At 41.6% G+C, this 22,527-nt stretch overlaps 3 protein-coding genes across 3 annotated transcripts in view; 1 reads left to right on the top strand and 2 right to left on the bottom strand.

Moving 5' to 3' along the window:
• NEXN (nexilin F-actin binding protein) overlaps positions 1 to 8,005 on the bottom strand; it is a 53,593-nt gene extending 45,588 nt beyond the window's left edge. The window contains 1 exon segment of the mRNA XM_017877389.1: positions 7,913 to 8,005. The gene's annotated coding sequence lies outside the window, so the exon portion shown is untranslated.
• Positions 6,867 to 8,910, top strand: LOC108533031 (putative uncharacterized protein NEXN-AS1). The gene is given in 3 exon segments (XM_017877397.1): positions 6,867 to 7,167; positions 7,374 to 8,010; positions 8,013 to 8,910. Coding segments are annotated over 3 exon segments (768 nt in total). The 5' UTR covers positions 6,867 to 7,119; the 3' UTR covers positions 8,096 to 8,910.
• An 11,823-nt stretch (positions 8,911 to 20,733) lies between these two features.
• Positions 20,734 to 22,527, bottom strand: part of MIGA1 (mitoguardin 1) — a 97,989-nt gene continuing 96,195 nt past the window's right edge. The window contains exon 16 of the mRNA XM_017877398.1: positions 20,734 to 21,735. Within this exon, the coding sequence (XP_017732887.1) occupies positions 21,517 to 21,735 (219 nt within the window). The 3' untranslated portion in view covers positions 20,734 to 21,516. The remainder of the gene's footprint in view (positions 21,736 to 22,527) is intronic.

Here is a 22,527-nt window from a genome sequence, read left to right on the forward strand (position 1 = left end):
AAAAAGGATGAACCCAAGGTTTCAAATGGGTGAACAGGGTTACCATTAACTGGAGATTAAATTAAAAGGCATGTTTAAGTCAGAAAATGAACTCAGTTTCTGAGTCACTGTGCTTGGCCAACAACTTATTGATTGATTGATTGATTGATTGAGACAAAGTCTCACTGTGTCACCCAGGCTGGAGAGCAGTGGCGTGATTTCTGCTCACTGCAACCTCTGCCTCCTGGTTTCAAGCAATTCTCCTGCCTCAGCCTCCCAAATAGCTGGGATTACAGGCACATGCCACCACACCCCGGCTAATTTTTTTTAATACAGACAGGGTTTCACCATGTTGGCCAAGCTGATCTCAAACTCCTGACCTCAAGTGAACCGCCCACCTCAGCCTCCCAAAGTGCTGAGATTACAGATGTGAGCCACTGTGCCCGACCAGGCTGTCAACTTTTAAGATTTCTTTTTTGAGATGGAGTCTTGCTCTGTCGCCCAGGCTGGAGTGCAATGGCACTATCTCAGCTCACTGCAACCTCCACTTCCCAGGTTCAAGTTATTCTCATGCCTCAGCCTCCTAAGTAGCTGGAATTACAGGTGTGCACCACCACACCTGGCTAATTTTTGTATTTTTTGGTAGAGATGGGGTTTTGCCATGTTGACCAGGCTAATCTCGAAATCCTGGCCTCAAGAGATCCGCCTGCCTTGGACCCCCAAAGTGCTGGGATTACAGACATGAGCCATGGTGCCCAGCCAACTTTTAAGATTTTAAATGTAATACTTAACTATATGCTATAAGTAAATGTTAAAACCTAATTCTTACAGTCTTTGGAACAAGCAACAAAATTGTTTTGAGCTTCATAAAATATGAGCCTAAATTTTATCATTTTCACTTGTACAGGAAGCATAAACTTAGGTATAATGTAACTTTATTACATTTAATTAATGAAGGTTGCAACCTTATACTTTAAAAATTATACTATAGGCGACCGGGCACGGTGGCTCACGCCTGTAATCCCAGCACTTTGGGAGGCCGAGGCGGGTGGATCAAGAGGTCAGGAGATAGAGACCATCCTGGCTAACACGGTGCAACTCCATCTCTACAAAAAATACAAAAAAATTAGCCAGGGGTGGTGGTGGGCACTTGTAGTCCCAGCTACTTGGGAGGCTGAGACAGGAGAATGGCATGAACCCAGGAGGTGGAGCTTGCAGTGAGCCGAGATTGCACCACTGCACTCCAGCCTGGGCAACAGAGCAAGACTCTGTCTCAAAACATACATAAACACACACACACACACACACACACACACACACACACTACAGGCTGGCCACGGGCGGTGGCTCATGCCTGTAATTCTAGCACTTTGGGAGGCCGAGGCGGGTGGATTGCCTAAGCTAAGGAGTTCGAGACCAGCCTGGGCAACATGGTGAAACCCCATCTCTACTAAATTACAAAAAATTAGCCAGGTATGGTGGTGTGGGCCTGTAGTCCCAGCTACTCGGGAGGCTGAGGCAGGAGAATTGCTAGAACCCAGGAGGCGGAGGTTGCAGTTAGCTGAGATCATGCCACTGCACTCTAGCCTGGGCTACGGAGCAAGACTCCATCTCTTAAAAAAAAAAAGAAAAAAAATTATACTATAGGCTGGGTGCAGTGGCTCATGCCTGTAATTCCAGCACTTTAGGAGGGTGAGGCCTGGGCAACATGGTGAAACCCCATCTCTACAAAAAATAGAAAACTTAGCCGGGTGTGGTGGTGCACACATGTAGTTCCAGCTACTCGGGAGGCTGAGGTAGGAGGATTGCTTGAAGCTGGGATGTAGAGACTGCAGTGAACCCTGATCATGCCACTGCACTCCAGCCTGGGTGAAAGATGGAGACCCTGTCTCCAAAAAATAATAATAATGAAATAAAAATGATACTATAAAACCTGTCATCAATCTCATCGAAATTCAAAAATATGAAATTAGATCCTACAGAAAAAAAAAAGAAATTAGATCCTATTTCACCTAGATGAAGTAGTGATCTATTTCCCTCTTACCAATACATAATTCCTCACTGAAAACCAAGCATCTTATGCCAGGTGCGGTGGCTCACACCTGTAATCCTAGCACTTTGGGAGGCCAAGGCAGGTGGATCACCTGAGTTCAGGAGTTCGAGACCAGCCTGGCCAACACAGTGAAACCTCGTCTGTACTAAAAGCACAAAAAGGCTGGGTGTGGTGGTGCGTGCTTGTAATCCTAGCACTTTGGGAGGCCAAGGTGGGCAGATCACGAGGTCAGGAGTTCAAGACCAGCCTGGCCAGCATGGTGAAACCCCGTCTCTACTAAAAATACAAAAATTAGCTGGGTGTCATGGCGAGTGCCTATAATCCCAGCTACTCAGGAGGTAGAGGCAAGAGAATCACTTGAACCCAGGGGTGGAGATTGCACTGAGACGAGATGGTGCCACTTCACTCTAGCCTGGGCAAAAGAGCAAAATTCCGTCTAAAAAAAAAAAAGAAAGAAAGAAAATTAAGAATCTTTTGAATCTTTCAACCTGCCTTGATATCCTTCTGCAATAAGTATAAATAACACTCTGCCCTTATATGATAGTTGTGATACTTTTCGAAGTACATCCACCAAACTATGAGCCCCTGAAAGGTAAGAACTGCTCTATTCCTCTCTATAGTTTTAGTGTCTCTCACAACACCTAGGAAATAGTACAAGCTCTATTCATATTTGAGGTGGTGAATGAATGACAAAGAGATAACAGGAAAACTGTCTGATCCAAAATTATCCCAAATAAGATACATGATTCTTATGTACAAAAGGAAGACTGATGATCTAGATGCACTAACTAAAGTAATAAAAAATAAAATGGGGTGGGTTTATGCTAAACTAAATACCATGAACAACCAGAAATCTGAGGCTTCAAGAATTCTGTTCCCAAGCAAATTGATGTGGTAATCACTGGAGTCTGGGCCTCCTCACCATCTCTGCAAGTGGAAGATGGTCTTTCATTGAAGGACACAACTGGGAACAGGAAGACCTGGATTTCTGGCTCCAAACATATCAGTGGGATGGGGAGGCAAAAGAAAAATAGTAAACTCCTCTTTAGAGCCAAGCTGTAGGAGTCACAAAAACTCTCCTAAACACTTCTCAAATGGACTGGGAGTAGAATTTTTAAGAAGGCCAGGCATGGTGGCTCACACCTGTAATCTAAGCACTTTGGGAGGCCAAGGCAAGAAGATTGCTTGAGACCATGAGTTTGAGACAAGCCTAGGCAACATAGTGAGGCTCTGTCTCTACAAAAAATAAAAAAAAATTAGCCAGGCAGGGTGATGCAGGTCTGTAGTCCTAGCTACTCAGGAGGCAGAGGTAGGAGGATCACTTGAGCCCAGGAGATAGAGGTTGCAGTGAGCCACGATCATGCCACTGCACTCCAACCTGGGTGACAGAGCAAGACAGCAAGAAACACTCTCAAAAAAAAAAAAAAAACACCAAAAAACAAAAAAAAAAAACAATGATGTATGAGATCCTAGGAAATAGTCTTTCTTTTTTTTTTTTTTTTTTGAGACGGAGTCTCGCTCTGTCACCCAGGCGGGAGTTGCAGTGCGGACTCAGCTCACTGCAAGCTCCGCCTCCCGGGTTTGACGCCATTCTCCTGCTCAGCCTCTCCGAGTAGCTGGGACTACAGCGCCAGCCACCTTCGCGGCAGCTTTTTGTATTTTTTAGTAGAGACGGGGTTTCACCGTGTTAGCCAGGATAGTCTCGAACTCCTGACCTCGTGATCCGCCCGTCTCGGCCTCCCAAAGTGCTGGATTACAGGCTTGAGCCACCGCGCGTGGCCGGAAATATTTCTTTAGCAGAAATATATCCCCTATGCTTTCTAAAATCCCGCCAGGGAAAGTATTTTATTGGTTTTGGTTAGCAATATATGGTCCCTTCCAGCTCTAATTGACACTAATAGTGTCAATGAATGCTAACCTCTTCTCCCACTCCCATGATCATATTATTTAAGAGGTTTGCTAACCAAAATATATCTACAATGTTTAAAGTCCCAGTTACTATTGCTAAGTGCATCATATGATGCATTAGATATACTTGCCCTAATACTTAGATCGGGGACTGCCTACTCAAGTATTCAGGGTCAGGTAATGTAAATGTAATGTAAGGTAATGTTATGTAATATAATTGGCAGGTAATGTAAATGAGTGTATGACTTGTTTAAAACAATAGGGAATCTCAGAGACTATGTCAAATGGAGACCATGTGACCTGCCTGTCTGTGGGGCAGCCACTATTTAGTTCCAGTGTATTGTTCCTATGCAAAAATGTGAACCTTTAGGTACAATACACACTATTTGGGTGACGGGTACACTAAAAACCCAGACAGACTTCACCGTTTTACAATTCATCCATGTAACCAAAACTACTTGGTACCCCTAAAGCTATTGAAATAAAATAATTTCTTTAAAAAAGTGAACCCAGATTTTGCCCAGATTTTCCAATTTTTCAAGAGAGGATGTAAATCGATATTTTAATGTAAACTGTACCAAGTTTTAAGTATGTCTGTGGCTAAAAGTGTCTTTTTTTTTTTTTTTTTTTTTTTGACACAGAGCCTCACTCTGTCACTTAGGCTGGAGTGCAGTGGTACAAGCATGGTGCACTGCAGCCTCAGCCTCCTGAGCTCAAGCGATCCTCCTGCCCCAGCCTCCCAGGTAGCTGGGACTACAGGCATGCACCACCACGTCTGGCTAATTTTTAAATTTTTTGTAGAGATGGGGGTGAGTCTCACTATGTTGCCAGGACTGGTCCCGAACTCCTGGGCTCAAGGGATCCTCTCGCCTCAGCCTCCCAAAGTGCTGGGAATTCAGGCATGAGCCACCATGCCCAGCCCCAAAAGTGTCTTTTTGGTTTTTGATTTTTTTTTTTTTTACCTTTTTTCCTACACTTGGTAATCAGGAAGTAAAAGGTGTCTTTTGACTGTCGACTTTTGACTGCCATAGCCTTAGTCTAAATGAACAGACAACACTGAGAAATGGAAAGGGTCAAAGGGGAGGCCTATTTTGGCCAGAAAGAGTGAAGCAGAGTCAAAGGGGAAGAAAAGACAGGGAAGAGGCCCAGGATGGATGGTGAGAAGTGAATTTCACCAACCTCAAAACCTCGCATAGGGAGCCCCAATCTGGTTGTCTTCTAATCTAAGAGTAAAAAGGAAGAGATGTCAAGAAGGAAATAAAGGAGGAAGAAAAAGAATCACCTGTTGAGCAGTTACTGGATGGCAGACACTGCATGGGATGCCTTCACATGTTGTTTTATTGAGATATGCCAATGCAAAAAGAAAGAATTCTATGCATGGGGAAAGGACTAAAAGGAAATATATCAAAATCCTAACAGTAAGGGTGTCAGATTACAAGAGCCCCTTTTTCCATTCTCCATAATTTTTAACCATAAATATAGTATGGTGTATTGACATTATAATACAAATTAAACTAAAATTTAAGGTGGATTTCTGGGTACAAATCCACCCACCCTAGAATATAGAAAGTAAATTACTATAAATTAAGCCAAACTATACACTGAATATTTGAACAGAAAAGGAAAATGTAGCCATTTCAAATGTATATAATATGTAACTATGCAATTATAAACCCAGAAAGAGAACATGAAAGAAACTACACAGGTGATATGGACCACAGATTGATTAAGAACAGAGATATGTGAAATTGTTAAGAATGTTATAAATCATTTTCTCTCCATATTATAAACTACTAAGATGTTCTGTGTGTGTGTGGCCTACAAAACTATAAAACATACGAAAAGTCCTCTCTTCTATAAAAACATTTAGACTTTTACCTATGTTACATACTTTTCCACATTCATTGCATTATTTTCTTTCTTTTGGGTGTGTACAACTCTCATATTTAAATAATCCCCCCCTTTTTTTTTGTCTTTTAGGTATTTTTTTTTTAAATAAATGAAGTATGTCTTTATAGGCCGCTCATATTCTAAGCAGTCTGAATCCCCAATTAATCTCTTCCAAATATGCATATTTAGTTTTCATTCTGCTCAAAAATGAAACCCTAACCTAAATACTTCAAGTGAAATTTCAGGGGAAAATTACTGTTCAAAAACCTAGATAATGCATTCCTTTGTTGATGCTAAATATAGTCATCTCAAGATGACATACATTTTGACAGTGATCAGCCTTACATGTCAAATTTTCAAAAATAGCACAAATTCCATTTTAAGATGAGCAGGAAAAATTGCTATTCATTACATTTCAATCGAAAATGGATTTTAAAGTATGAATCTTCTATTAAAACTGGATTATACTCATATATATAAACTCATTATAACTATAATGAGGAAAACTGGATTTAAAATAATTTTGTTGTGGTTTTAGCTTAGAATTCTTTGAGGGAATTGTTGCAGATAAACTACATAATTGCATGCATTTTTCTTTAAATTGTTCCTCAGAAGCATTAGTCAAAATATAAAATATCTGCAAAAATACGGTGTTAATTGCTGTAAGGAAGAAGAAACTTAAACAGCTACATTGGTTAGTCAAAGTTTACTTATACAAATTATACCTCCCCCCAAAAAAACCTTTCTCTCATTTGATTAATTATGCAGTTTTTCTTAACAATACCCCAAACTCAAAAGAATTCGAGACAGTTTTCTTACTGCATCAATTTAACCTGTAAAAGGATAATATTAGAGGGGGAAATTATGTGGTCCACTCAATAACATGTGACTAAGATGGTATAAATACTTAAGTTTATTTAATCACATTACCTAAGACATAGTTATGTTGTGACTCGCAGGCCAATGGGCCGCTGCTACATGAATTCATTAACAAAATTTGACGATGAATGATGTTCCCGTTGCTTTGGTCAGGGAACTGATTTCTTTGTTATGGCTTCTTTTCTTTACCTGTGTCTTTACCAAGGACATTTTGTTAGGACATATCCTTATGCTATTTTTACCTTGCTATCTCTCTGCCAACTTTGTTCACGTTGTGCTTTAATAACTATAAAATGAGTATCTCTAAGTCATTGCAGTAACCAACTATAACCTCTCAACTTCGTCATTTTCTTTATAAATGCCAATGCTAATGCATTTGTAGAACCTTTCACCGTTTACAAACAGCTGGAATGGTTTGGCGTTTTCAAAAGCATATAAGCAAGGGGAATTCTCAAGAGGTGACTACATTCTTCACTCACGTAAACTACGTAAACTTCGTAAACTTCCAGCCCTAGTTGCCCAACCCCCAGCATCCCACCGCGGGGAGAATCACACACACACAAAAAAACAAAACAAAACGGGTTGGAGACAGGAGTGGGGGGATATGCGGGGTTGTCGGGGGAGTAATAGGCTGTTAAATCGTATTTCTTCCCATCTTCCACAGGGACCGATCAGAAAGAATTTCTTAACTGGTACTGCTGGCAGAGACGGAGACCGCGGCGGGGGCACGTGGTGGACGGCACTGAACTTCCCTAAGGACCCCAAGAGTTCAGCCGAGGGACCGGTACCCACTCCGCTCACAGAGGGCTCCCTCCCTACAGTAGGGAACGCACCTGAAACTCAGCCGACGAGGCGCAGGGGAGCAGGGCAAAGACATCGCAACCAGAAGCCCGAGGTCGGCTGACGCTTTCAGACACTGGGGCAGCCCCTGTTCGGCACCCCGCCTAGCCCTCAGGACGCGGCTCCGAGGCCGGGTTCGCCCAGGCCGGGGCCAGTGCGGAGCCACAGCTGTATGGTGTGCGGAGCCACAGCTGTATGGTGTCCGGCGCACTCCGGTGCTGCAGCGGAGCACCGCCAGAAGCCGCGGACCCCGAGCGCCTCTCTGCAGCCGCTGCAGCCGCCGCTCCCGCCCCCGCCCTCTCCAGGGGACCCTACACCTCAGTCTCCACTCCCCCCAGCCCACGTTCCCCCAACTCTTCTCACCCTCCAGGAGCCAGTGACCCGCGAAGGTCCTTCTTTTCGCGCGGAGGGACTGTGCGCGTCCTGCCTGGCTGTGGGTAAGGGTCTGGGAGCTCTGGCCGTTACACTTCTGCTCCAGCCGCTGGGAGTCCTCTGGCTGCCGCTGCCGCCGCCGCCGCCGCCGTCTCCAGCAGCAAGTTTCCATAAAAGTCCTGGTGCGCAGCCTGTTCCCGCATTCCAGGCGGGCCCAGCGCCGGCTGCAGCTGTTCCAAAACACAAGGCCAGTTCCCCCAACCCCCACCTTCGCCGGATCACCCGGAGCGGGGTGGAGAGTCGAGGAGAAAAGCAGGGGAGGGGGAGCGTGGCTGCAACTTTCCTCCAGAATTTGTCTGTCTCCCGGCCCTAGGTGCTCGAGCTGACCCCCTAACCTTGGGCCTGCCTCCACCTCCAGCCAGGCCTGGGGAAGGAAGGCTGCCTCCGCCACGGGAAAGGAATGAGGCTGAAATGGGCTTCATTACCGGTCTGGAGCTGGCTCCCGCTACCCGCAACCCGTTTGCTGTGGGGCCCACTTCTCTCAGCTACTCTACCCGTCCTAGTTTCTAGTCAAGAAGCCAAGCCACTACATTATCTTCTACTACCCTAAGCATTGACCTTTGGCCACGTTTTCCTTTATTACAAAGAGCGTGGGGCAGCTATCCGGGAACACTTCATCTGTCTATTGCTCCCCTTTTCTTAGCTCCAGTCTTTAACTCTGAAAGGACAGTTAAAAAAGGAAGAAGAAAGAAGAGGAGGAGGAGGTCAATTGAAGGCAGAGGAGAAGAAAAAAAGGAATATATTTATATAAGTGCAAATATATTTATATTCCACCTTTTGTTAATTGAAGGCAAACCATGTCTGGTCTTCCTAAAGCTTCATAAAGGCATCTTGACTACTAGGCACCCACAGACCTTTTTCAACTTGGACCGCCAGCCTGTCAAATCCATCAGACAATCCCATATTAAAACCCGAAAAGCACACTCAGAGGAAGCATTTTTGGTGGACGAGATCTTTAATTCTTTACTGCACTTGAAAACAAAATCGAAATGACATCCAGATAAACAAAGAATAAAGGTAACCAATTCCAACTTCAGGCCCCAAGACAGCGGTGCTCAGGTTATATTTTAGGGATGTTGAAAAGGCCTTCTGGGCTGGGCGCGGTGGCTCATGCCTGTAATCGCAGCACTTTGGGAGACCGAGGCGGGTGGATCCCTTGAGGTCAGGAATCCAACACCAGCCTGACCAACATGGCAAAAGACCATCTTTACTAAAAATACAAAAAATTAGCCGAATGTGGTGGCACACAGCTGTAATCTCAGTTACTCAGGAGGCCGAGGCAGGAGAACCACTTGAAGCCAGGAGGCAAAGGTTGCAGTGAGCCGAGATCGTGCCACTGCACTCCAGTCTGGGTGACAAAGTGAGACTCCGTCTCCCAAAAAAAAAAAAAAAAAAAAAAAAAAGGCCGGGCGCGGTGGCTCGTGCCTGTAATCCCAGCACTTTGGGAGGCTGAGGTGGGTGGATCACCTGAGGTCAGGAGTTTGTGACCAGCCTGGCCAACATGGTGAAACTCTGTCTCTACTAAAAAAAATACAAAAAATTAGCTGGGCATGGTGGCGTGCGCCTGTGATCCCAGCTACCTGGGAGGCTGAAGTAGAAGAACCCACTTCGCTTGAACCTGTGAGGCTGAGGTTGCAGTAAACCGAGATCGCGCCATTGCACTCCAGCCTGAGCAACAAGAGTGAAACTCCCTCTCTCTGTGTGTGTGTGTGTCTCTCTCTCTCTCTCACACACACACACACGAGGTCTTCTACTCTTAAACATAACTCTGTTCCCCAGTCCCATCCCCACACTATTTACTCAGGATGGAAACTCTTTTAAGGAGGGTAAGCCAGCCATTCATTCTTCAATGATAGAAAAGTTCAAAATTGGTAATTACAATTATTTAAATGTACCAAACTACAGATGGTGATAGGTAGTCTCAGTAGTCTTGCTTGTGTCCTTGCTCTCTTTGATGCCATCACCTTGGCCTTCTTCAGTTCATGCAACTTTCTGTGGGCATTCTGGCTGCAGGGCCTTTGCATAAGTTGTTCCCTGCATGAAATCCTTTCTCCCACTTTCCCCTTCACCTAACTTCAACGTAACCTCCAGGTCTCTTCTTAAATGCTGCTTCCTCGAAGAAGGCTTCCTTGCACCCTACCTTTCTCCCTACCTTGCACCTCACCTTTCATCCCACCTCTTTCCTATACATACCTATCCCTGCCCCATACATATCAATTTATAATTACATTTTTATTTCTGTGACTTAAAGAAGTGAGTCGGCTGGGCATGGCGGCTCACACCTGTAATCCCAGCACTTTGGGAGGCTGAAGCGGGTGGATCACTTGAGGTCAGGAGTTTGAGACCAGCCTGGCCAACATGGTGAAACCCCGTCTCTACTAAAAAATACAAAAAACTAGCTGGGCGACGTGGCGGGCGCCTGTAGTCCCAGCTACTCGGGAGGCTGAGGCAGAGCTTGCAGCGAGCTGAGACCCAGCCACTGCACTCCAGCCTGGGCGGCAGAGCAAGACTCCATCTCAAAAGAATGACTCGCATCTGCAAAAAAGAAAAAAAAAATTATAGTATATATATATGATATATATATATATATATATGTAATATACGATAGATTTGCAGGTGTAGCTGAGTCGTGTAATCCCAGCTACTCAGGAGGCTGAGGCAGAATTGCTTGAACCCAGGAGGAAGAGGTTGCAGTGAGCCGAGATCACGCCACTGTACTCCAGCCTGGGCGACAGAGTGAGACTCTGTCTCGAAACATAATAAATAAATAAGTAGAAACTTTCCAATTTTTTATTTTTTTATTCCACCCAACAGATTCACCAGATTAAACAAAGCTCTCCGTTCTCTCTGTCGAACACTGATAGCTACTCAGCATGCAAGGCCTGCTTATTTTCCCACCAATTCATCATTCATTCATTCAACACATATTCAGTTCTAGATGCTAAGGATACAGCAGTGATAAAAGAAAAATCCCTGACATTATGGAACATACATTCTAGTGAAAGAAGGCAGACAATAAGCAAAAAAATGAACTATGTAGTATTTAGTGACATGTAATATGGCAATATGGATAAAACCAGAGCAGGGAAGTAGAGAATGCTGGAAGCAGGCTGAGTAGATGTTGTAATTTTAGATACAGTGGCTAAGGAAAGCCTCATATGAGTAAAAGCCTTGAGGAGAGTGAGGCAGTAGGCTATGTAAATATCTGGAGATGCAAATATTTGGAGGAAGAGTGGTTCAGGGATAGATTCTATCTGACATGTTCTAGGAAGAACCAGGAGGCTTGTGTGAGTGAAGCTAAGTAGGTGAAGGGTGAAGTAATAGGAGGTGCAGTGGGGGAGCAGAAGACAGACTATGTAGGATTTGTTTGTTTGTTTGAGAAGTCTCACTCTGTCGTCTAGGCTGGAGTGCAGTAGCATGATCTCTGCTCACTGCAACCTCCGCCTCCTGGGTTCAAGCGATTCTCTTCCCTCACACTCCTGAGTAGCTGGGATTACAGGTGCCTGCCACCATGCCCGGCTAATTTTTGTATTTTTAATAGAGATGGGGTTTCACCATATTGACCAGGCTGGTCTCAAACTCCTGACCTCAGGTGATCCACCCACCTCAGCCTCCTAAAGTGCTGGGATCACAGGCGTGAGCCACCGCGCCTGGCCTTTTTTTTTTTTTTAAAGAGACCCAGGCTGGAGTGCAGTGGTGCAATCACAGCTCACCGCAGCCTCTAACTTCTGGGCTCAAGCAATCCTCCTGCCTCTGCTTCTCTGAGTAGCTGGGACTACAGGCATGCAACAACACACCTGGCTAATTTTTTAGTTTTTGTAGAAATGGGGTCTTATTATGTTGCCTGGGTTGGTCTCAAACTCCTGGGCTCAAGCATCCTCCCACTTCGGCCTCCCAAAGAGTAGGGATTATAGGCATGAGCCACTGTGCCCAGCCTCTTTTTGTATAGCATTGTAAAGATTTTGGTTTTTACTCTAACATGGGTGGCCTTTGGTAGGTTTTGAACAACATAGTGACATGATCTGACATGTTTACTCTCTCTAGCTTATGTGCTGCACATACACTAAATAAGGCAAGAGAAGAGGCAGGAAGATCAATTAATTAGGAGGCTTCCACAATAATCGGAATGAGGAGTGGGGATTGGGCCAAAGTGATAGTTGTGAAGGTAGTGAGAAATACCTGGTATATATTTTTTTTCCTTGTTGCCTTTTTAGGTAGAACTGGTAGGATTTTGGTTACTGAATGTGAGGTGTGAGGAAAGGAGGTTTTTGGCCTTTGATCTGGAAGAATGGAGTTGTAATTTACCCAGATAGGGAAGACTGTGGGAAGAGTAGGTTTAGGCAGGGGTGGTAAGGAGCTCAGTTTTGACATGCTAAGTTTGAGATTACTAAAAATCCAAGATCTGCCAATTTGTATAAGCATTACTTATATACTTATCACGAATGATTGGGTTTGTTCTATGTCGGTTGCAGTTTTGAAATTATACAAAGTAAACATTTAAAAAATGAAATTATAGGCCAGGCACGGTGGCTCACACCTGTAAGCCCAGCACTGTGGGAGGCCAAGGTGGGCGGATCACCTGAGGTCAGGAGTTCGAGATCAGCCTGGCCATGATGGCAAAACCCTGTCTCTACTAAAAACACAAAAATTAGCTGGGCGTGGTGGTGCATGCCTGTAATCCCAGCTACCTGGGAGGCTGAGGCAGGAGAATCACTTGAACCCAGGAGGCAGAGGCTGCAGTGAGCCGAGATCGTGCCAAAAAAAAAAAGAAAAGAAATTATAAAAGCAAAAATAAAGTTGTAGTTTTTTATAAAAGCTGAGCTGAATGCTTTGAAAAAACTTGATAAAGGCAAATAGCTTACAAAAATTACCACCAAGCTAGGTGTGGAGAAGACAAATGTAAAAGATTGGGTACAAAATTGTACAAATCTAGGGAGATTCTGCAGTCAGCGCTTTTCATGCACCTTTTCTCTCGTTTAAAAGTAAGGAAAACTCGAAATTCCAGATGATGATTTAGGGCAGGGGTCCCCAAACCCCAGGTTGCACAGCAGGAGGTGAGGGCCGGCGAGTGAGCATTACCACCTGAGCTCTGCTGCCTGTCAGATCAGCAATGGCATTAGATTCTCATAGGAGCAGAAACCCTATTATGAACTTGAATGTAAGGAATCTAGGTTGTGCATTCTTTATGAGAATATAATCCCTGATGATCTGTGGTGGACCAATTTCATCCCAAAACTACCCACCACACCCACCCCCGCACTGTCCATGGAAAAATTGTCTTCCCCAAAACTGGCCCCTGGTGCCAAAAAGTTTGGGAACCACTGATTTAGTGGTTTAGTTTATGTAACAAAGATATCTTGAAATACAGAGTGAATCCATACTCCCAACTAAAGGCCTTGATACTATATCAAAAGATTGGCCAAAGAACGTACATTCATTCACTCATTAAAATTAAAATGTCAACGAGGCACGGTGGCTCAAGCCTGTAATCCCAGAACTTTGGGAGGCTGAGGTGGGAGGATCACTTGAGGACAGGAATTCAAGACCAGCCTGGGAAACATACCAAGACCTCATCTCTACTAAACAGTAAAAATAAGCCAGGTGTGGCGACATGTGGCTGTAGCCCCAGCTACTCAGGAGGCTGAGGCAGAGAATCACTTGAGCCCAGGAGTTAGAAGTTGCAGTGAGAACCACTGCACTCCACCCTGGGTAAGAGAGAGAAAAACCTTGTCTCGCTCTTAAAAAAAAAAAAAAGTCTGTATCATTATGTATAATTTATTATGATTCCCTGCCATAGTATCCAGCCACCAACACAATCCCACATGTTCCACCTCTTGGTACTCACATCCTGTGCAATCCCCTCCCACATTGTGTCAGCATTGGTCTGTGTTACCAATGGCAGAAGTGGTAACACTTCAACATCTAGGTTATAAAAGACATTGTGTCTTTTACCTTGCTGCTAGTTCTTGGATTATTCATCTGGGAGGAAGCCAGCTGCCATGTCTTTTTTTTTTTTTTTTTTTGTAGAGATAGGGTCTCATTATGTTGCCCAGGCTGGTCTCACACTTCTGGGCTCAAACATTCCTCCTGCCTCAGCCGCCCAAAGCGCCGGGATTACAGGCATGAGCCACCATGCCTGGCCAGCTGCCATGTCTTAAAAGACACTCAGGCAGCTGAGAGGTCTAGTTGGTAGGAACTAAGGTCTCTTGCCAATGGCTAGCAAGGGACTGAGGCCTCCTGACAACAGACATGTGAATGAGAAAACCTTAGAAGTGAGTCTTCCAGACCCAATCAGGCCTTCAGATGACTGCAACTTCAGGAGAGAACCACCAGACTAAGCCATTTCTGAATTCCCAGCCTTCAGAAACTGTGTAAGATCATGTTTGTTGTTTTGAGCTGCTAAAATTTTGGGATAATTTGTTGTATTATAACAGATTGTGAATATAATCGCTTTAATATTTATTATCCATCTTTATCTTCTACCACATTATTTTACTGGTGCTTTGTAAAATTCCTGGGACCATTCTCTTTTTTCTTTCTTTTTTTTGAGACGGATTCTTGCTCTGTTGCCCAGGCTGGAGTGCAATGATGTGATTTCAGCTCACTGCAACCTCCGCCTCCCAGGTTCAAGCAGTTCTCCTGCCTCAGCCTCCTGAGTAACTGGGACTACAGGTGCACGCTGCCACACCCAGCTCATTTTTTGTATTTTAGTGGAGATGGGGTTTCACCATGTTGCCCAGGCTGGTCACAAGCTCCTGAGCTCAGGCAATCCACCTGCCTTGGCCTCACAAAGTGCTGGGATTACAGGCGTGAGCCACCATGCCCAGTCCCTGGGACCATTCTCACAGAGTTATTATTAAATAAGAATTAGCAAAGTTCTGGAAGTCATATATTTCAAGTGCTTTCTAATTCAAAGCGCTTCTCTATATTCAAGTACTATGGTATCGTTTCAATCATAGCAAATTATAAAAGTTCTGTAATTCCCTAAATATAAATGTACTTTGTGAAAGGCTTCTGTGACACACATAAAAGACATATTTGATGTACCAGTTGCTTTGCTGTGGCTTTTAAGTAAAGAATAAAAAGTGTCATAGAAGGAAGGCTGTTTTTCTTCTCTGTAGTAGAATACAGTCCTTCCCTGCCCAGATGATTGAGGTTACTGTAGGGTTTTCACTTTTCAGAGAGAAAAAGTCAAAGAAAGAAGCTTAGCAGACAGAAGAGCTTGTGTAGCCTCATCAAAGATGTCAGTAGCACAATAAGAGAAAGAGATCGGGGGAAGAAGTGGCAGGATAAAGTATCAGAGAATACAGGGCATAAGAAGAAACTCTGCAGAAAAACACAGCAGTCAGAAGCAGCATAAGAACAGTTAGCTTGGAAAGATTAACAAAGCTATTTATAAAGATTTCCAGCAAAGCCCTATCAAGTCTAACAATAGGGCACTAAGATGTTTGCAGAGAAGCATTTTAAACATGCACAAGAATTCAGAGAGAGATTACATTAAGTTCAGATAGTGGGATCAAAGAAGATGCATGAGACAACACAGTATGGCAGATAATGACAAAACAGAAAATGAGAATGAGATGCTGCTCTAGTCTCCCACTGCACTCCAACCCTGTATCCTAGCTAAGGAAAGGCTCTACTCATGTTTATATGGTTTTCTTATCAATATATTTCACTTTATATGTTTAATAATTCTAAAAATATAACTATATACATTTATCTACAGCATACATATCTACAGCATATATAATTATCCTAAAATAAATCTATTTGTTAAAAGTCCTTTCCTATTCACGTGACTTCCATCTGGTTACTATGGTAGTATCCGGGCGGCATCCCTCTCCTTGACTAAAGATATCTGAACCCTTTTGTTTTTTGGTTTTGAGGCTGAGTCTCACCCTGTTGCCCAAGCTAGAGTGCAGTGGCGTGATCTCAGCTCACTACACCCTCCACTTCCTAGGTTCAAGCAATTCTCTTGCCTCAGCCTTCCAAGAACCTGGGATTACAGGTGTGCGCCACCACGCCTGGCCTAAGTTTTGTATTTTTAGTAGGGACAGGGTTTTGCCATGTTGGCCAGGCTGGTCTCAAACTCCTGACCTCAGGTGATCTGCTTTGCTCAGCCTCCCAAAGTGCGGGGATTACAGGCATGAGCCACTGCACCTGGCCATATATATCTGAAGCCTTTTGAAGAACTGATGAGACGGGAGGTTCAGATCATATATGAATAGTAATGATACATATATATCAATATAAGTTTATATTATGCTTGATGGCATTATCCAAATACTTTAATTAAAACACAAGTACTTTCACTTTATTCATCACAAAACTGTCTTTTCCCCCACATCAGTACATGGAGAAACAATAAATTTTTTAATCTTTGTTTTTATTTTTTATTTTTTTGAGATGGAGTTTTGCTCTTGTTGCCCAGGCTGGAGTGCAATGGTGCGACCTCGACTCACTGCAACCCCTGCCTCCCAGATTCAAGCGATTCTCCTCCCTCAGCCTCCCGAGTAGCTGGGATTACAGGTGCCCACCACCATGCCCAGATAATTTTTGTATTTTTAGTAGAGACGGGGTTTCACCATGTTGGCCAGGCTGATCCACCCGCCTTGGCCTTCTAAAGTGCTAGGATTACAGATGTGAGCCACCGCGTCTGGCCTTTTATTTTTTATTTTAATGATAAAGTTTTGTATTTGGTTATAATGCTTCTGCAGTTGTCCTGTTCTCTATGCCATATATATGGGTCTTATGGAGACTGAATATTCTCATATAGGATCTGATGAGACAAGTGTGACTTCATAATTATATATTAACATTGTTTAAAATATTCAATACATCAACAAGACGTACCATCACTTTTTTATTTGGCAGTAATAGTAATACATCCACGTTACAGTGCTTATTTTGGCTGAAGAGCCAGTGCAATTTTTTCTGCTACTGTAGTGTTTTACTTTTACACAAATTAATGAGTACAGGCCTTACATTTAGGAAACAGAAACATTTACTGATATCAGCCAAGTAAAGCTAACACATGGTTGTTCTCAAACTAAACAAAACAATAACATAATATATTCATTAGGAACAAAGTAGGGATGTTATTTCCATTAATCACAGATTACACAGATTCTTAAATTTCACATACATATTTCTTAATCTAAGCAAAAATTAGAATTCAGCTTAATTTCTATAATCATTTTGAAATTTACATCAAATAATTTCTGAATATATATTCACATTAAGATGAAAATAAATGGGTTATATAAACATAATTAAAAATTTCTGATTATGAAAAGTTACGGAGAAGTACATTAAATGTTACTTTGGCATTCCTATTTCCTAGGCTTACAGGAATTATTAAGAATTCCTTTGTAATGCAAATAATCACTCTCTTGGAAATTAAAGTAGAAAATGTTACATTTTAAGGCAAGAAAACATTTGTAAATATTTTTATAAAGGCAGCTAATTTAACAAATTAATGGAATCATAGTAAATGGATGCAAATAAATAATATTACTGTATGAGAAAGACAGAAAGTTCTTTGGAGCTGTGACAGTATGGAAAACTTGTCTTCTTTTTTAAAAGATAAGTCCATTTTGATACTTAATAAACATAATGTTAACCTTCAAGAAGAAATAAGTACTCTTTTAGTTGAACAAAAATGTAGAGAAATCAAAATACAAAAAAGGAAATTAAAAGAAATACCAAATGTAAATTGCCTGAAAATTTATCTTCTTTCTTCCAGAAAAAAGGCTATTTTCTCAGGTCTGACTTAACTGAAGTCCCTCTTACAACTTACATATGGAAGTGGATGGTAGAATTCATGGTGGCAAGGGCAATTCCATGAGTGTTTAAACAGGGTTTACCCTAAAAGGCTCTAAACTAATCATTTTTAAAAACATTGCTTTTGCTATTTAACCCAATTTTAAGGCAAATGGAAACTGTTATACATGTCTTTTGTGTTTTTTTTGGGACAGAGTTTCGCTCTTGTTGCTCAGGCTGGAGTGCAATGGCACGATCTTGGCTCTCTGCAACCTCTGCCTCCCAGGTTCAAGCGATTCTCCTGCCTCAGTCTCTCGAGTAGCTGGGATTCCAGGCATGCGCCACTATGCCTGGTTAATTTTGTATTTTTAGTAGAGACGAGGTTTCACCATGTTGGTCAGGCTGGTCTCAAACTCCCGACCTCAGGTGATCCGCCCACCTGGGCCTCCCAAAGTGCTGGGATTACAGGCAGGAGCCACTGCGCCCAGCCTGTTATATGTCTTGAGTACCCTTCTCCATGCAGTCAGAAATGTTCAAGAGGACATTTCCTTGCAGGCGGATCACGAGGTCAGGAGATCGAGACCACTCTGGCAAACACGGTGAAACCCCGTTTCTACTAAAAATACAAAAAAATTAGCCGGGCGAGGTGGCGGCGCCTGTAGTCTCAGCTTCTCGGGAGGCTGAGGCAGGAGAATGGCGTGAACCCGGGAGGCGGAGCTTGCAGTGAGCCGAGATCGCGCCACTGCACCCCAGCCTGGGCGACAGAGCAAGACTCCATCTCAAAAAAAAAAAAAAAAAGTTCAAGTTTCTTCTCTTACAATAGAGAGGTTTTTTCTATACTTACTGTCCTAAACTTCTATTTGGTCACTCTTACCTCTTTTGTGAAAGGCCACATCTTGCTAAAAGTAGCAGCTACTGAAATGACCAGAAACAAACTCAAACACTGAATTTGACAAACCAGCCTGCTGAATATAAGCAACTTTTCTAAGATGAAATGTAAAAAAGAAAAGAAAACAAAACAAAATAAAAGCAACACCTTCTAGAAAGCCATTCATCTTATCTCATAAAATTAATTCCCCAGAGTTATCTCATGTAGTAGCAGCATTATCAAATAGTGCAATTCTTCAAAACTGGTGTCAAATAATATCTTTCTAAAATAAATTACATTTACTTACAGCTTTGCTTATAAAACCACAACTTAAAACACTTAGCCCTCAAATGGGTAAGTGTATATAAGCAATAACTGTCTTGTCTACATGGTAATGAAATGCATGTGCACGCACACATATGTGTGTGTATCATTCAAGACCAAAGATACCACAACAAGGTAAAAACATGTAATATTAAATAAAAAGTAAACAGTATATAATGGAATTTTTAGTTTTGGTACTTCTAATCATATTTCCATCAATAATAAGAATTATAAATAGGTAATTGTTAAATTAAGCATCTATGTAAGAAAAGTCAAGGAGCTATATACTACAGAACAGTGGTAATTTGTATGTTTCATGCTATATAACCTATAAAGTACATGCAAAACAGCATGATCCTGAATTCCATATTTTGTAGTTAATTTACATAAATGTGGCACATACACAAATTTACAAATCTTAAAAGATTATGCTTTTTCCCCCGACTTTTCATCTTCTATTTATTAATCAGAAACTAGGCACTTTCATCTAAAATTCGCTTTTAAAATGCGTTTTAGGAGTAAGACATGGTGGCACATGCATCTAGTATGAGGAGTTGGAGACTGCAGTGAGCTATGTATGATAGCACACTGCACTCCAGCTGGGACAATAGAGCAAGACCCCGTCTCTTAAAAGAAGAAAAACAATGCATTTTAGATCCTTTTGTGCAACTCACTCCTAAAATGAATAAAGCCCGTTTTAGAGGCAAAATCAACAAATCTAATCTACTTACATACTGAGTTAGCCACTCCAAGTAAGTGGTATATTATTTAGAAATAAAATTAATACAACTCTGAAAGCATTTAATATACTCTTATAGAAGAACCCCACCCATAAAAACAATTCATTTGTTTGTAGATTTATCATAATGAACATGAAATATATACTTCCACATGATTAAAAATATTTTTGTTTTACATTCAAGGGAGGAAAAAACCCCTCTTTAAAACATCAGTAAGATTCAAAATACGAATATTTTAAAAACATGGGCATAATATGACAAATTCCCACTGGGCTGAGTTTTCTGTGGGAATAACTAAAAGGAAGTTTTGTAGGAGAAAGGAGAAATTATTTTACTGTACCAAGTTTCATACCTTCAGATGTTGACAGTCTTCAAATAACACTAAATTTTAAATTGTCTTTATTAATTAATAAATGCTATCTTTTTAATCAATATTCATTCCAGGGAAAAATGCTCTAATGTATAAAAAGAAAGTTCTTCAGTCTCTTTGTAACTTACAGGACCAACAGTAACATATTTTGGAAACTACAGTTAATATTAATTTATAAATTGTAAATTTCTGTGTCAATTCATTTAAATGTTTTATTTGTTTTATTTATTCACTTTTGAGATAGGGTCTTGCTGTCACCCAGACTAGAGTGCAATGGTGCAATCATGGCTCATGACAGCCTTGACCTTCTGGACTCAAGTGATCCTCCCACCTCGGCCTCCCAAGTAGCTGGGACCACAGACACATGCCACCACACCCAACTAATTTAATTAAATTATTTATTTTTTCAGATGGAGTCTTACTTTGTTGCCCAGGCTGGAGTGCAGTAGTGAGATCTCGGCTCACTGCAACCTCCACTTTCTGGGTTCAAGCAATACTCCTGTCTCAGCCCCCCTAGTAGCTGGGACTACAGGCGCCCGCCACCACATCTGGCTAATTTTTGTATTTTTAGTAGAGACAGGGTTTCACCATATTGGTGAGGCTGGTCTCGAACACCTGACCTCAGGTGATTCACCCGCCTTGGCCTCCCAAAGTGCTAGGATTACAGGCATGAACCACCAAGCCCGGCCTATTTTATTTTATTTTAAATTTTAATATTTCCATGGAACTCTGCTTGATACCAGCTAATTTATTTTTATTTTTTTGTAGAGACATGCATCTCCTCATGTTGTCCAGGCTAGTCTCAACCTCCTAGCCTCAAACTACCCTCCTGCCTCAGCCTCCCGAAGTATTACAGGCATGAGCCACTACAAGTAGCCCATTTAAATATTCTATAACAATATTCAGTGATTACAATTTCTTTGATTCAAATACATAAGCAAATGCACAAGCAATAATGTATGCAGTACATGTTAAACATCATTACTGCCTAGACTTGATTAAACAAATGAATAACTTTATAATTAAAAATGTTTCTAGGCAAAGTTAAAATATACTGACACTAGGAGTAATATATTCTTGCATGTGTGGGCCACAAAGATCTTGGCTAAAGTGTACATTTTAAAGGTGCAAAACATAAAAACAGAGCTTTTGAGAATGACAGCTTCAAGAAGACAAACCAATTAACTCCCAAATATTGGCTTCAATTCAAAGCAGTATTTCTGTAAAGGATACATTTCACAACTTTGATTATTACCTAGTAAGTGCAAAAAGCCACTATGACTACACTACACAGGAATTCAGTGACAGAACTTCTGTATAAATACAGTACAGTTGCTTATTTTTTACTAGATTTTTTTTCCTCCTGAATCCACATGCACCAATTCTGTTGATTCTGTAATATATGTTACAAAATCAATAGTTACCTTAAAATATTTCATAGCACACTCAAATTGCATGATTCTTATGGTACTTATTGTACTTTGGCTTCCAGTAGTCCAGTGGACATAACATGACCATGACTACTTAGACAACTACTTGTATGCCTCAGGGCATCTGCTTCAAGATAGGCCATTAAAAGCTCAGTGCGGCGAATGAGTAACTGCATGAGGTCTTCAGCTAAAGTCTCTGTACTTGAATAGCGCACCTTTTCAAAGTCAAAAATGTCTTTGAGAAATAAAAGAACTTGATTCTGGAAAATGAACATAAAACAAATTGGCATTTATTAGACCAAAGTTCTGTTACATTGAAAAAGCTTCTAATATTATAATGAGCATTGAATCAGGAATCAGAAGACCTGACTTCCAGTGCTAGTTTCATATCTCATTAGAAAAGGGACCTTGCACAAGTGATTTAACCTTTCCTTTTTTGGGGCTCATTTTCTTTTTCTGTGAAATAGGGCTAATACCACCCATCCTACTTACTAATCAGGGATGACATGATGATCAAAAAAGATAACCTATGAGATACCATGAAGAGGTGGGGAAACATTTAAAAAAGATAATCTGTAAGAAGTGCCTGTAAACTCTAAAGCACTGTTTAAATGTAAGGGGTTATAGTCCTTTCCCTTCAATGTGACCTTTGAGCATTACCTCTACTCTAGACAGAAAAATAAACTATTCTAGTAATAGTTTTAAATAAATAATAATAAAATAATACATTATAATTTTAAATGTGCTTTTTTGTACAAGAAAAATCCTTAAGGCACATGAAAAACAAAGAACATTTCAGGTCTCAAATCAGTGGTAGATCCTGAAGGATATTTCATTTCAGTAAGTTATTATATACACTGAAACTCACTGTAAGCAAACTGCCTACTAATAAGTATTAAGTCTCAGCTGTTATGTCACCATAATAGAAAAAAAGTAATTTCAAAGAGTGAAAAACAGGAATATTTAATTTGTCTTCTTTCTTAATAACGTATCTTCCAAACGTTATTAAGAAGTACTAAGAAGACACACTTCACTGATTCACTAGATTTTTT

The sequence above is a fragment of the Rhinopithecus bieti genome, unplaced genomic scaffold (assembly GCF_001698545.2).
Source record: "Rhinopithecus bieti isolate Rb0 unplaced genomic scaffold, ASM169854v2 scaffold_10654, whole genome shotgun sequence".
NCBI classification, from domain to species: Eukaryota; Metazoa; Chordata; class Mammalia; order Primates; family Cercopithecidae; genus Rhinopithecus; species Rhinopithecus bieti.